The sequence below is a fragment of the Wyeomyia smithii genome, chromosome 2 (genome assembly GCF_029784165.1).
Source record: "Wyeomyia smithii strain HCP4-BCI-WySm-NY-G18 chromosome 2, ASM2978416v1, whole genome shotgun sequence".
Taxonomy (NCBI): domain Eukaryota; kingdom Metazoa; phylum Arthropoda; class Insecta; order Diptera; family Culicidae; genus Wyeomyia; species Wyeomyia smithii.
In genome coordinates this window covers 55,695,394-55,708,926 of record NC_073695.1, presented here as the reverse complement: position 1 = coordinate 55,708,926, position 13,533 = coordinate 55,695,394, and the positions used below count along the sequence as shown (strand labels likewise).

The following is a 13,533-nucleotide window of genomic DNA, read 5'->3' as shown; positions in this document are numbered from 1 at the left end:
CGTTACCGGGAAACAGCCTGAAATGACCAAATACCATTCAGTATCTGTATTTCCGGAATCGGAATGATGCCTAGAGGCGACAAATTGTCTCCACATTCTATTTTGAATTCTAAGACGGCAACATTCGCTCTCTGGAAAACATCACAAAACAACCGAATACCACCAAATACGGATATTTCAGGAATCTGGATGATGCACAGACGAGAAACAGTACAGTTGACCTTAGAAATCATTTTGAATTCTAAGATGGTGACTTCCGGTTTCTGAACACAGCCTAAAATGACCGAAATGACCTGGACTATGGGTATTTTTGTAATCGTGATGATACACAGAAACCAAAAATTAACCCCAGATGATATTTTGAATCTTTTTAGGGCCATTAGGTATTTTATTAGTGTTAGATAAATGTTATTGACGTAAACATACTGATACAAAATAGTCTAACATGATAATTGGGTCCAGATTTCAAAGAACTATTGAAAAATGAAGTTTGTTTCGAACTAATGATGCGAGAAAAAATGGGCGGGACGAAGTTTGCCTGTCGGCCAATGATATATAAACACAATTGAAGGGAAAAAGTATCAAAAAAAGATATAAATCCTTCAAACTAAGAGATAGCGATAAACTTTCTGCTACAAAAATGTAAAAACTAACACTAGTTTGAACTTTGTGGAACACTTGAATAATGTAAAAATTAAGATAAGATAAGATTTTCTTGTTTTTTATATTATAACTTTGTCAGATCAAGAGATAGAATATTTCGATCTTCTGCAAACTCACGAAACAAAAATTATCAAGTTCATCAAGAAATAAATTATATGTGAAGAAAATAAAATCAAAAACTGAAAAAGTTATTTTTTTATTTTAATGTAACCAAAACCAAAATAATTACCATCCAATTTAAGAACCAAAAATTTTACCATCCAATTCAAGTACCGTCTGCCGGGGTGAGATTGTGCCAAAAAAGGATATGTTTTTGTTCCTTAGATTTTAGTGCACACATTTAGGCAATGAGTTTGATCCAAATCACGTCAATGCACACTTAAATGTTTAGTTAACGACTGCCTCAAATATGGTTAAGTTACATTAAACTATAATTTTGCTAAAATTAAATGAACTTTGGCCTAATCTCACCCTTTCTATGGGGTGAGATTGTGCCTAAAACAAAATGTTGGATTTAATACCTGGTAAATAAACAGTAGCGCATCTACGAATAATCCACAGGAATAAAATGATAAAACAGTAAGTATAGGGTCGACCATAAACAACGTGGACTATTAAGGGGCTGTAGGGGGTTGACCAGAAACTACGTTTCATATGAATTATAAAAAAATGTATGACTGGATCAAATCAAATCGATAGCTGGAGTAACCAGTTATGAGAACGTGGTTTATAGACAGTCTCTTTACACATAGTACCGTCTCCAGGTAGCTTAGAAAGGGAAAACGTTAGGACATAAAGCCTGAGAAGACTTTTCGTTTCAATTATTATGTGTCATTGACCACATATTCCATTGGAGATCTCAAAACCGCTGGAAACGTACCCACATCCCTCCTTCCTCGCTTCAAAAGTTCTAATTTATATAGAATAGGTGTACAAAACTTTGTTACATTCCATAAGTAATATCAATCATTGTAAATTTCCATCTAACAGTTGAGAACAGTAAGCTTCTTAAGCTTTTAGTCATTATTTCAAATAGTATCATAGCTAGACAACATACCCTATGCTGTGAAGAAAAAAAAATACCCTATGTAAACAATGCAAGTGTTTTGGTGTATACTGATATAATTTTGTCGTGAATGTGAATTCCGCACACTACTGTACCGTTCATTATAACTTGGCACAATCTCACCCCAAAAGGGCTCATAAAGTGTACAGTTCGAAAAAACATTATTTTATAAGCCAACACAGGTTCAATGCATAATATTTCCTAAACACATTGGAGACGATATCCTAACGCACCAACTGAGCAGTAAGTTGATGTGATTTCTTGATCGGGTGGGTTTCCCTGGGACACTTTTGGATAACGTTATTTGCGCATGTTTTTCACCCTGTACTTTGAAACACTATTTAAGTGAAACAGTTCACTGATATTATCTATATTCCATTTGAAGTTGTGAATAAATATGTCACGTTTCATAAAGTATTGAGTTTGAGGTATTAGGTTTTAGAAATCTCAAGTGATTGAACATACAAACATTTTCCGTTTTGGCTCAATCTCACCCCCGTGGCTTAATATCATCCCGGCAAACGGTACTTACAAAACTGAGAAACTGGCAGACATCGAAACACTAAACCATGTATGTCACACTTTTGATATCATCCCACTGTGCGCTGCCGTTTTGAGCATTTCAGCTCCCAGGGGTTCGGGGAATAAAAATTTGATTTTCTGGGTAATCCCAGGATAACGAGAAATAAAAAAAATTGCGAAGAAATGTAAAAAAGCGGCGATTTATCCAATTTGGCGTTTTTGTCATATAGAAGAAGATATTGAAAATGCGATTCAATGATTCGAACTCATAAAAAAGCCGATTTCGACAAAATAAAAAAGTGCACTTCAAAAGCGCCTATTGGAGTGGAACATTATACTGGTCATTACAGGTGCACACCAAGAGCTCAAACCGAAAAAAATGAAAGATTATAGCTGTAGCCCCTACCCATTTTAAAAATGCGACAACATACGTGAGAGTGTCGTATCGAAATTGCACGCCGGGTTCATCGCATCAACGTTATGTTTACGAGGATACTCATTTGAGTCTCTGAAAAAAACGGTAATGGCTAGGGACACCAAAATTCACATGAATGCTATAATCTTTTTTTTCCGGTTTAAGCTTTTGGTGTTGTGTTTCATGTTGCATTTAATATAATTTTAAAATTCATTATTTCTTACGCGAGCTGTTGACAGAATCTTCACAATTTTACACTACACTTTTATTTCAGTTCACTTTTTAATTCTATCACTTTTCACTTTTCACTTATCACTTGCAAATGCGTATTTCAACCCTTACATAACGCCTTCTATATTGCTTAAATGGACTGAATATAAAAATTAATTATTAAATTTGCATCAAATCAGCTAAAAGTAGTTCGATCGTTTTATTCTGGTTCTAGTTATTCGGTGTTTACTCTTGTTGATTTTTTTTTTATATTTTTTCTTGCAATATAGAGTTATTACTATCTACTATCTTGGAGTTACGCGGTTCGAAAAACATATTCAGTCAAAAAGTAATACATTTTTGTGACTAAACATTGTTCTATGATTTCATGCTAGATTTGTAGTTATTTTCTTCTTTGGTATCTAGAAACGTTTTGCTGTGAATTCAAGCTATAATAATTGGACGTTGATTTAATGAACCAATGAAATTATGGAAATCCATCAAAATTTCAAACAATTTCAAACAGTTTTTTGCTTGAAACTACTAATGTCGAGTTTATTTATGTTATTCAACCATTCTTGTCCTTATTTTGTTGGCCTGGATCGGAATTCAAGCCGTTGTCAGTAGAAATCTCAAAACCCAAATTAGGTTTTCTTTTTAACTCACGCAGTGCACGGTGCTCCCACAGACCGTTATTTTAAAAAAATGCACCAAAGAATCTGACTTCACCATCCGATTCGTTATGACATCCAGAATCTCTGGTCGAAATTTCAAAATCATCGTACGGTACATTTTTGAGTAATGCTTTTTGGAAGGTCGTAAAGTACAAAAAAATGATATAAAAACGACAAAATAATTATTATAAGGCATGTTTTTCAATCACCATTTTATGAAATAACTTCCAAAATAGTTTCCACACATTCCAAGGGTTATATTTCAAGACATTTACAACTGGCGGAAAGATTTATTTGAAAATCCCACAGTACACAGTGGTCCAAACTCGAAAAACCGTGATCGTTTAAGATTTGACTGTAAAAATTGATTTTATGTACTTTTATGTACAAGGCCTTACTTTTGGCGTTTTCGGTTTTTCGAGCAATCCACCTAACAGTTAAATAAAAAAAAAAGTTTTTACAGATTTTCAATATAGCAGATTACTTCCTTCAGCAAAATTGTGAAAAAAATTAAAAGAAAAAGAATACTGCGATGTCCTATCTGTACGTTGGACAAGACAAAATAAAGTTTTTTGTGAAACACCTCTACATAAAATCAGTTTTTTGTCTATAACTTTTTCTGTGATTGTCAAAACAAAAAAATTTACAAAGTCTTGAGGAAAGCTGAGTGAATGAATAAAAACTTAGAACATTTTGACCATTACAGACAAAATTATAGACAAAAAACTGATTTTAAGGAAGGGTGTTTCACAAAAAACTCTATTTTGTCGTGTCTTGAGCTGTATTCCCATGGCCATCAGGTCATCGACTTATATAACAGGTAGGCATTTTCGTTCTCTCTCTCTCGTCGATCTGGATGCATAAGCAATAGTCATGTCACGATCTATTGAACCCAAGCTTTAGTACTTGGTTCTGCTTCTCGTTCTAACACTTGGGAGCCTGCTTGAAACCATGCAAAAACTTTTGTAACCGGCAAACTGTATCGGGATCCTCGATGCCATCAGGTACATCCATGAAAATTGTTTCCGGAGTTCTGGAGGGTTCTTCATCCGCCGCACATGGTTGTTCTCCGTGGATTGCAGTTTATCACGGACAACTCTTGTCGTCTTTCCTCTCAATTTCGGATGATGGATCTGTAGAAGCATAAGTTGCAGCAGCAGAGGTTAAGCAGAGGTAAATTCGGTTTGGAAATAAGCAAGTTGACTCCGGACTATCTTCACTTGTTCGTTGCAAATGGAGCGCCCCAAGGGCTGCTTCTTCCTCCGATTCTTCAAAGCACTTCATCATCCGAATCTTCAATAGAGACTTTAGATGTTTGATACTCCCCTTTCTAGATTATGAAAGATGGGGATCACCAAGGTAACTTGACATGCCTCTTTAATTTAGCTTAGCGTAATATAAAAACTCTTCGTTGGTCTTAACGTCTCTTGCAATAACAATATTGCTTGCCGATGCGTCTCAAAACCGGTATCAATTCGTAGCATAATCGATCATCTTCTGGCTCTTGGGATCTAATTCCTTTCTCTGCTGGTTGGGGATCTATGTTTATCATTACATTCGGAAATCTGTATCTTGTCAAGACCTGGTTTTACATTAATTCACTTCTCTGTGGGAGCAACCGTTCGGCAGATACAATGCCGTCAGAGCCGCTTTCGACCATATCTTCGAAGCCTTTGAATCAAGCAGAATTTATTTTAGTTTTTCAAACAGCATCTGATCGAAGCCTTTATTCTTGGAGGTGTTTCGTTGCTCATTTGAAAAATATTAGTGACTGCTGCATTACCATTTCCTTCCGATTTCCTTGAACGACAGTTCTTCGGTGGCCGTAAACTGCTGCTGCGAAATTTTATTCAAACATTCGTTCTGGTACACTAGACTAGAAGAACAAAACCCTTTTATTGTCCATTATTTTGGTCGGTCCTCCACTAACGTCCTGGCGAAAAGTTGTTGAAATTTGCAAAAAATTATACATAGTCGAAACCGGAAGATTTTCACTTTCAAAATGGTTTAGCGTGAACTTTTTAAACTTGCGCTTGCACAAGGCTGCTTGTTTAGACGCCGTTTTAAACATAACTGCACCATTTTGAACCAATTCATAAACAAAACAAAAAATACTGGCTTAAAGAGGAGAGAGAGCCAACATAAACAGACTCTCATTTCTCTCCTGGCGTGTTTGTTTTTGAGTAAGAGAACCTTAAAAAAATCCAAAATGTTAGTTGTCACCCGTTATAAAAATATTTTCTTTCGTCATTAATTTCTCATCGGTTCTCTATTATGAGAAAAATTCTAAATGATGACGTCCTCTAATTGATAGCAACAGAGTAAAGAAGGAGACCACAATAGAGTTGAAATCGAATGTTTCGAAGACTTAGTAACAAGTATAAGCACTGCTGGCGTGACCTTGAACTTGACCTACTCACTCAACGGATGACACCTACTCACATATGCAGTTATAATAGGTCAGATCCTTGACAATAGTATACACTACCCGTCATAAGTTTGGAATCGCTTTACTGAGTATTGCAACACCCAGTTTGAATATTGCAACACCCCGAAAAGTTTAGCATCACTTGATATGGGCAGATCAATGTAACTCTATCTCTTGATTCTGAAAACCTAGCGAGTTATGGTCTTCAGCATAGTTGCTCAGCAGGTTCATTGGAGGAGAGTTCAGTTCGGAATTCAGTCACAACGCAGCGCTAGTGTCCATGAAGTTTTGGGTGTTTTGAACGCTATTTAGCTCAATAATCCCACCATTTAGAGAGGTGCGATTCTCAGCAAAGTTACTCAAGAAGTCAAGGGCTTGTAATTGGCGAACAGTATTGTGTGAAATTCAGCCGCAACGCAGCGCTAGTGTGCATGTAATTTTGAGCGTTTCGAACTTAGTTTAGCTCAAAAATCACTACATTCACACTTATTGCTTACACATGACATAGTGAAACCAATTTGAATGTTGACAATTTGATCATCACACACAATACGTAAGCTTGTGTTTGATTCAGTACTAAATTGTCTACCATGTAGAAGCCTTTAGCATCCTGAACAAGTTTGCTGAACACCGTAACTTTCTAGCAGGTCGGAATCGTGAGATTAGTTAAGTTCAAAATACGACGAATTGCGTGCCCACTAGCGCCACATAGCGGTGAAATTTCACACCGAATTGGTCACCATACAGTAGCCTTTGACCTTCTGAACAAGTTTGCTGAAAACCGCAACTTTCTAGGTTGTCAAAAACACGAGATATCCGCTTATTCCAGGTGATGCTAAACTTTTCGGCAGGTGTTGCAATATTCAAACTGGGTGTTGCAATACTCAGTAAAGCGATTCCAAACTTATGCCGGGTAGTGTATGTAATACACGAAACCTAATACATGTACTGATTACTAACTAAAACCGTGCTTGATGATTGACTTAGTTATTGGCTAGAAAGTTGATTGGGCTTAAACTTTAACAAACAACTTGAAAATGTTACAACTCAGTCAGAAGTTCATCGATTTTCGTGATTTTAGAACAATAAAAACTTCAGGAGATGAAAATATTTCATATGATCAACAAATCAACAATTTTTTGTATTTAAATTTCTATTGAATCAAGATTTTTTGTTGAAAGTTCCATTTTTAATGCAATATCGATTTTTTCATAGTTTCATTTCCATTTTTTGCAAAATTTCGGAGAGTTTCTATCGTTACATTACATCACAAATTGACCGAATCATTTTCTTTATTACACTAAAAGAGTTATTTCCTTGTCCAATTGTATAGATCGAACGCGAAAAAGCCGACCTCAGCGTGCAAGTAATCCAGATGTCAGAGCGCCTCGATGAGGCCGAGGGTGGCGCCGAAAGTCAGGTTAGTAGTGCTTCTGCCTAGCGGTGGACTTTTAAACATTTCCGCAATTAAATGAGCCGTTTCTGTTCGGTCGTAGCTGGAAATCAACCGCAAACGTGACACCGAACTGACCAAACTGCGCAAGCTGCTCGAAGATGTGCACCTGGAATCAGAAGAAACCGCCCACATTCTGAAGAAAAAACACCAGGAAATCGTCAACGATTTCAACGAGCAAATCGAGTCTCTAACCAAGGCGAAACAAAGGTGCGCGAAAAACAGTTTTATACGACCAAAAGCTAACTAGGTATATTGCCAGCAACGTCCATATATCATTCATCATCCTAACCTAGATTAACCGCATGCAATCTCGCACACCCACGAGACTAGCCCCTAGCTGGCAAGTAGGTGGAAAAATTTCAGCCATACTCACGGAGACGAGAAGTAAGAACTGTATCTACTCGTCACATTACAGTACAGCAGCGAAGCTCAAAACAACTCTAATAAAATCTTTCTGTTCAACCCACCTAACTTTAGTGCGCACGTCACACTGGTATTCAACATCTCCGAGTAGACCGTATGCACAAATATGCTGCGAGTTGATTTAATAAATTTCCACCGGCCATTTTCTGCTTCAAATAAACCTGGACGATGGGGTGGAACAAACCGTCCGATTTGAACCGAATTTCATTTCAAGTCGGTTGAATCTTCCTTCTTCTTCTTCTTCTTCTTGAACGATCCGTTTCCGTTGGACGGATTGATAAAGTGACGATGACGATCATTATCATCGCAGTCATTATAACCGTGTGCGGAGAAAAACAAAATAACATAAACAAACCACCGCGAGTGCTGTTCTGTGCAAAATAAATTTTAAGACCTAAATATAGCCGTTGCGTGTAAAATTAGCAGCGCACTCAAAGTGGTCATCTTCCACCTACGAACGATACTGAAAAAAAATGTTTGGTATTGTTGATAGCATTTGTGTATTGGTTAACGAATACCGAAAACATCGCAGGTCTCATCACGCTAAAGGTCCGTCTTAAATAACCGGAGACATTATGCAATGTTCTTTTTCGTTTCCAGTCGAATTCGGTTAATTAACCCGAAATTCAGAAGCTTTGGACCTTTGCCATAAGATGTTCAATTTCATATTGCAGTTTTTCCATTCAACTCGAACTTTTCGCAAGATAGAGTAGCTTTATCGTGTGCTGACTGATTGGTTTAAAAAAAGTGACATGCCTCCTAAAATGTCACTTCAAATGTCAACTTGGTTTTCGAATCAACGACATAATCCAGCAGTTAATTAGTTAGCAATACATGAAAGGCAATTTGGCATTTTTTGATATCTTCAAATTTTCATCTAATTTTCGGCAGGGTCGAGAAGGAGAAGTCCAAACAGCAGGCCGAAATCTACGAGCTGTTGTCTCAGATCGAGAGTGTGTCGAAAGATAAGTCCATCAGTATTAAGACGATTGAGAAGCTGGAAGTGCACGTGACGGAGCTGAACATTCGTGTCGAAGAGCTGAACCGCACCATTGTGGACATCACGTCGCACAAGACTCGCCTATCCCAGGAGAACATCGATTTGGTTAAGCAGGTGCAGGACCTGAAGATCAACATCGAAAGCATCAGCTTCTCGAAGACACAACTGAACTCACAGCTTGAGGAAGCCAGACGCCGCCTGGAAGAGGATGACCGCCGCCGTTCCATGCTGGAGTCCACACTGCACCAGATCGAAACTGAGCTCGAGTCCGTTCGGCTGCAGCTGGAAGAGGAATCGGAGGCTCGTATGGATCTGGAACGACAACTGGTGAAGGCAAATGGGGAAGCTGGAACCTACAAATCAAAATACGAAGCCGAAGTGATGGCTCGTAACGAAGAGTGTGAGGAAATTCGCCGCAAATACACTATTCGTATCCAGGAATCGGAAGAGCACATCGAATCTCTCCAGGTTCGATTGAACAAACTGGAAAAGGAAAAGAGTCGTTTGTCCAGTGAAATCGAAATTCTCATTATCGACCTGGAGAAGGCCAACAATGGTATTCGCGAATACACCAAACGTATCGAAATTCTCGAGAAAACCAATATCGAAATTAAGACCCGTCTGGAGGAAACCATTACCCTGTACGACCAGTCGCAGCGCGATCTGAGACAGAGAACTCAGGACTACCAGCGCCTGAGCCACGAGTTGGATGCCACCCGTGAACAGAAGGACCAGTTGTCCCGGGATAACAACAAGCTGCAGAAGGATCTGCACGAGGCCCGTAGCACCGTCACCGAACTGACACGCCGCCTTCATGACTATGAAGTCGAGCTGCGTCGTCTGGAGAATGAGCGCGAAGAACTGACCGCTGCCTACAAGGAAGCCGAAGCTGTATGTTTGTTTTGTGTTTTTCTCTGCGATCGCTTAATTAATTCTCAATCCAATTGTAGGGACGTAAAGCCGAAGAGAAGCGTGCCCAAGCTTTGGCCGGTGAATACGGTCAATTCCGTCACGACACCGAACGCCGTTTGCTCGAGAAGGAAGAGGAGATCGAAGTCATCCGGTAAGTACTTTTACTACTCCAAAAGAAAAACACCTTATTTTTTTCTACATTCCAAACACCTTCTTCATAATGTTTGTCAGAATTATTGTTAGTAGAACGAACCCGTAAAATTGTTCTCAGACGCAATTCTATTAAAAAGTTTTGAGCCTTGTCGCTTTGTCGATAATGTTGCTCATAGGGTACCTACATTTCATGACTGGAGAAAGTTACATATGCTACGTAGAGCTCTATTGCGAAAAATTCAGCTCCAATTATATACAATAGTTTCACCGAAAAGTGATATATTTTCTTGACATTCATCTCTTGGCCAAAATGAATTTATTATATTCGGGTTATAAAGGGTGTTGAAAAAAACAGAAACAGAAGTGGAACATGGTCCATCCGAAAATCATCATAGCAGTGAAAAAAATCCATTCAATTATACTAGAAAAAAAAGTTTATGTGCTGTTCTTCATTTCGAAACCTTGTTAATTTTATATTGTTTATGTTGTTTTTTATATATTAATTACTTTCACAACAGGTTGAGCGAAATGCGTAGTTTCCTCAATTTTACTCGACTATAAACTTATATAAACAAGAAAGGAGACCTAATGTAAAATCAAGGTTTCTTTCCTGTGTGAACTTTTGACGACAACAGAAAATATCTTGAAAAAGAAAAGTCTTCACTAGTGGAAGAATGTTTAGAATTTTTTAGGTAATTTGGAGCCATTTCAATTGAAAAACTGTGTAGGTCAGGTGAATGCTGTTATACGGTTTGATGAAGTCAGCTTGGCGTTTCGATAGAGAATTTTGTTTTATTTCACTGGTATATGTTGTGATCATGAAAAATTTTCAGGAGAATTCAACAATCTCGGGATCCCGAGAATCAACATTTATGTTGCCTGATCTGTGAATCGCAGGAAAAGGTTCCCGGGTAATCGTTCTCGGGATAGCAAAAACCTATTGCAAACCCCCAATTGAATGTGTTTATTATTTAGATGACGAATTTCAAGCCAACTTTCAAAATTGGAAGAACTGTTTGAACATAAATTTACAATCTTCGCAATTCCAACCAACAATGCTTATCTGAATGGGACACTAAGCATGTAAAGTTAGCTACTTAGACATAGTCAGAGTCGAATTTATAGAAGGGTGGAGAATTTTTTCTGTTGCATCACGTTTTTACATGAGTTCACGTGTTTAAAGATATGTTGCATATGGCTATGTAGAAAGAAAGGCTGTCAAATTTGGCATTTTTATGTTGCGAGTACGATATACTGGAGGAATTGAGTGTTGGCTGGATAATTAAACAGTTTTTCAGCGAGAGACTTTGTAAACAGAATCAAAAAAATCAGACCAATATTTGTTAAGTTTTCGAAAACAAACAGTACGTACGATTAAAAAAACGGTTTTGTATCATTATACGGCCTCGTCACGAGACTCGTGTCCCAGGCCCCCCAATCGTAAATCTGGCTCTGGACAAAGTTATTTTTTTTTTCGGCGAGTTCTGAGTCATCTGTATCAAAGATGAGTTATACGATAGATTTGGTTGGGTTTGAGTTTGAACATGTTTAGAGATATTGGGTCCGAGTTTGCTGAACAAAAGTTTGGGATTACAGCTTAAGTTTAAGAGCCTATGTAGAAATGTGGCCTTAGCGTGGGACTACACAAATTGTTATTCACCAAAGTAACGGGTGAGTCATAAGTAGTTGGACCTAATGAAAACACGTTTGTTGTAAAGTTTTTTCTTTGAATTCAATTTATTATTCCATTTTCACAAGTCCATACAATGTGCGTTTGAGGTGTGAAACAATTAGGCAGATAGTTACCCCTTCATCTTCAATCTTCCTCGAGATTCTCGGAACACTCGCTTCTATGGTCTAGGTCACCTTGCGGTCCACTTGTTGGCACATCTGACGGGATTTGAGTTGTTAAGTTGTGGTGGCTGGATGCTCTTCTTTACTGAGCCTCGTTTCAACCCTGCCAAGTATCGGCAAATTTAACTGCCTGGAGAGCTATTCATTCGACTGTTTGTGACTTTTTTTAAATTTAGTGTGAGGGAAGGAGTCCGTCAAGTAGGGGGATGAGAGGTCCCTCTGATGGTCTGATTCTACTAAGATTCGAACTTATGGCCAATCGCATGTCAAAGTGGACTCCCTAACCTTGAGGCCTCTGTTCCGTGACCTTTTTTGTAGATAAACAAAAACACACTGAGCACGAGCAATACCCACAAAAAGGAAAACAAAACTACATATAGCTGTTTGTGCAGAAAACGGGACAACTACATCACATCACACATCTTTCAAAATATTGTAATGTCTCAAGAAAAACAGTTAGTTCGACTTGACAGCAGCGTTTCGAACTCAGAACAGAATTTCGTTATCTCTTAGTCACAGTTACAGGATGCAACTCGCAATAGCGTAATATACTGTTGCATGGCTGAGAGTGCTGCATTCTTGTTATCTCATTCCTCCCGAAACGAAAAAAAACTTGATTTTCTTCCTTCCAAGCCGTGTTCCAGGAAATACTACAGTACAGCTTGTTATACACGAAATGAACTCCATTAAACCGCAGACAGAGATTTAAGCTATATTCTCAACATGCGAAAGTTTCCAAACAGTCAATCCGAAAAAAGAAACTACTAGCAATACGTTACTGGATAGCAATATATTACTAGAGTGGTCACAAAGCTTATCATTTCTCCTCAGAGAATATCTAGCTTAAGGCAAAATATCTTTCACTGCGATAATAACTGCCCTCACACGGGTGGGTAAAGCGACGCCCTTGCTTGAAGCGAGTAGCAAATCTTGTGTATCTGAGAAGCTTGCAAAAAACACTGCGGTGGAATCTGCAATATCGCTTTAGAGAGATGATATACACGTGTGATCTTTCTCACACGAAAGGATAATCAGAGCTCACTACAGTGCTTTTACTGTGTGTCTCTCAGGATACATCCGTATTTTACATAACGCACTCAGGAGAGGGGTTATTAAGCGAAGTGTCAGGCTGCGTGAGTTCATGGCCATGCAAAAGTGCGTTACGTGGGGGTGGAGGACTATGGAAAATTGTTAAACTCCGCGTTGCGTACTATACGAATGTTCAAATGAGGAGAGCATCTGGATAGGAAACAAGATTGCGTTGTTTGCTTTGCATATCGAAACTGAACAAAAAAATCTCAGCAGTGCGTACCGCGGTGTACTTCTGTGTGATTCATCATTCTTTTTTCGCTCAGCTGTGGTGTATGCAGCAAGTGCATTAATTTTTCTGCGAGCGACAGAAATACAGTACGAAGCAGAATAGAGAGGTGTAGAGCAAAAAAATACTACACGTAGCACTTATGCTGGGCAAGAAGTGAGCGGTGAATATTCACTCCGCTCTTCCCACATATTTAGCATGAGTATGAGCATGATTGACCGCTCGCGGTTGTTACTCCGTTATTGCCAGATCACAGAGAACCAACAGATGATGCTTAGGTCTAATATGTGTCCTCAATGTGTAAAAACTAGTGACCCTAACCTTTATATTAGGCAACTCCAGCGCCTACCGCATCCGAATGCAATTCGGATACAGTCCCTCCCTGTTGACTCTCCTACTCCACTCGTGAATTCTACAGTACCTTCCTGTCGACTCGCGC

General features: G+C 38.5%; 1 protein-coding gene across 1 annotated transcript in view; it reads left to right on the top strand.

Annotated features, from left to right (window-relative positions):
* LOC129722694 (paramyosin, long form) overlaps positions 1-13,533 on the top strand; it is a 50,724-nt gene that overhangs the window by 16,848 nt on the left and 20,343 nt on the right. Inside the window, exons 3-6 of the mRNA XM_055676361.1 lie at positions 7,312-7,398; positions 7,475-7,641; positions 8,749-9,748; positions 9,808-9,920. Of these exons, the coding sequence (XP_055532336.1) occupies positions 7,312-7,398; positions 7,475-7,641; positions 8,749-9,748; positions 9,808-9,920 (1,367 nt within the window). The remainder of the gene's footprint in view (positions 1-7,311; positions 7,399-7,474; positions 7,642-8,748; positions 9,749-9,807; positions 9,921-13,533) is intronic.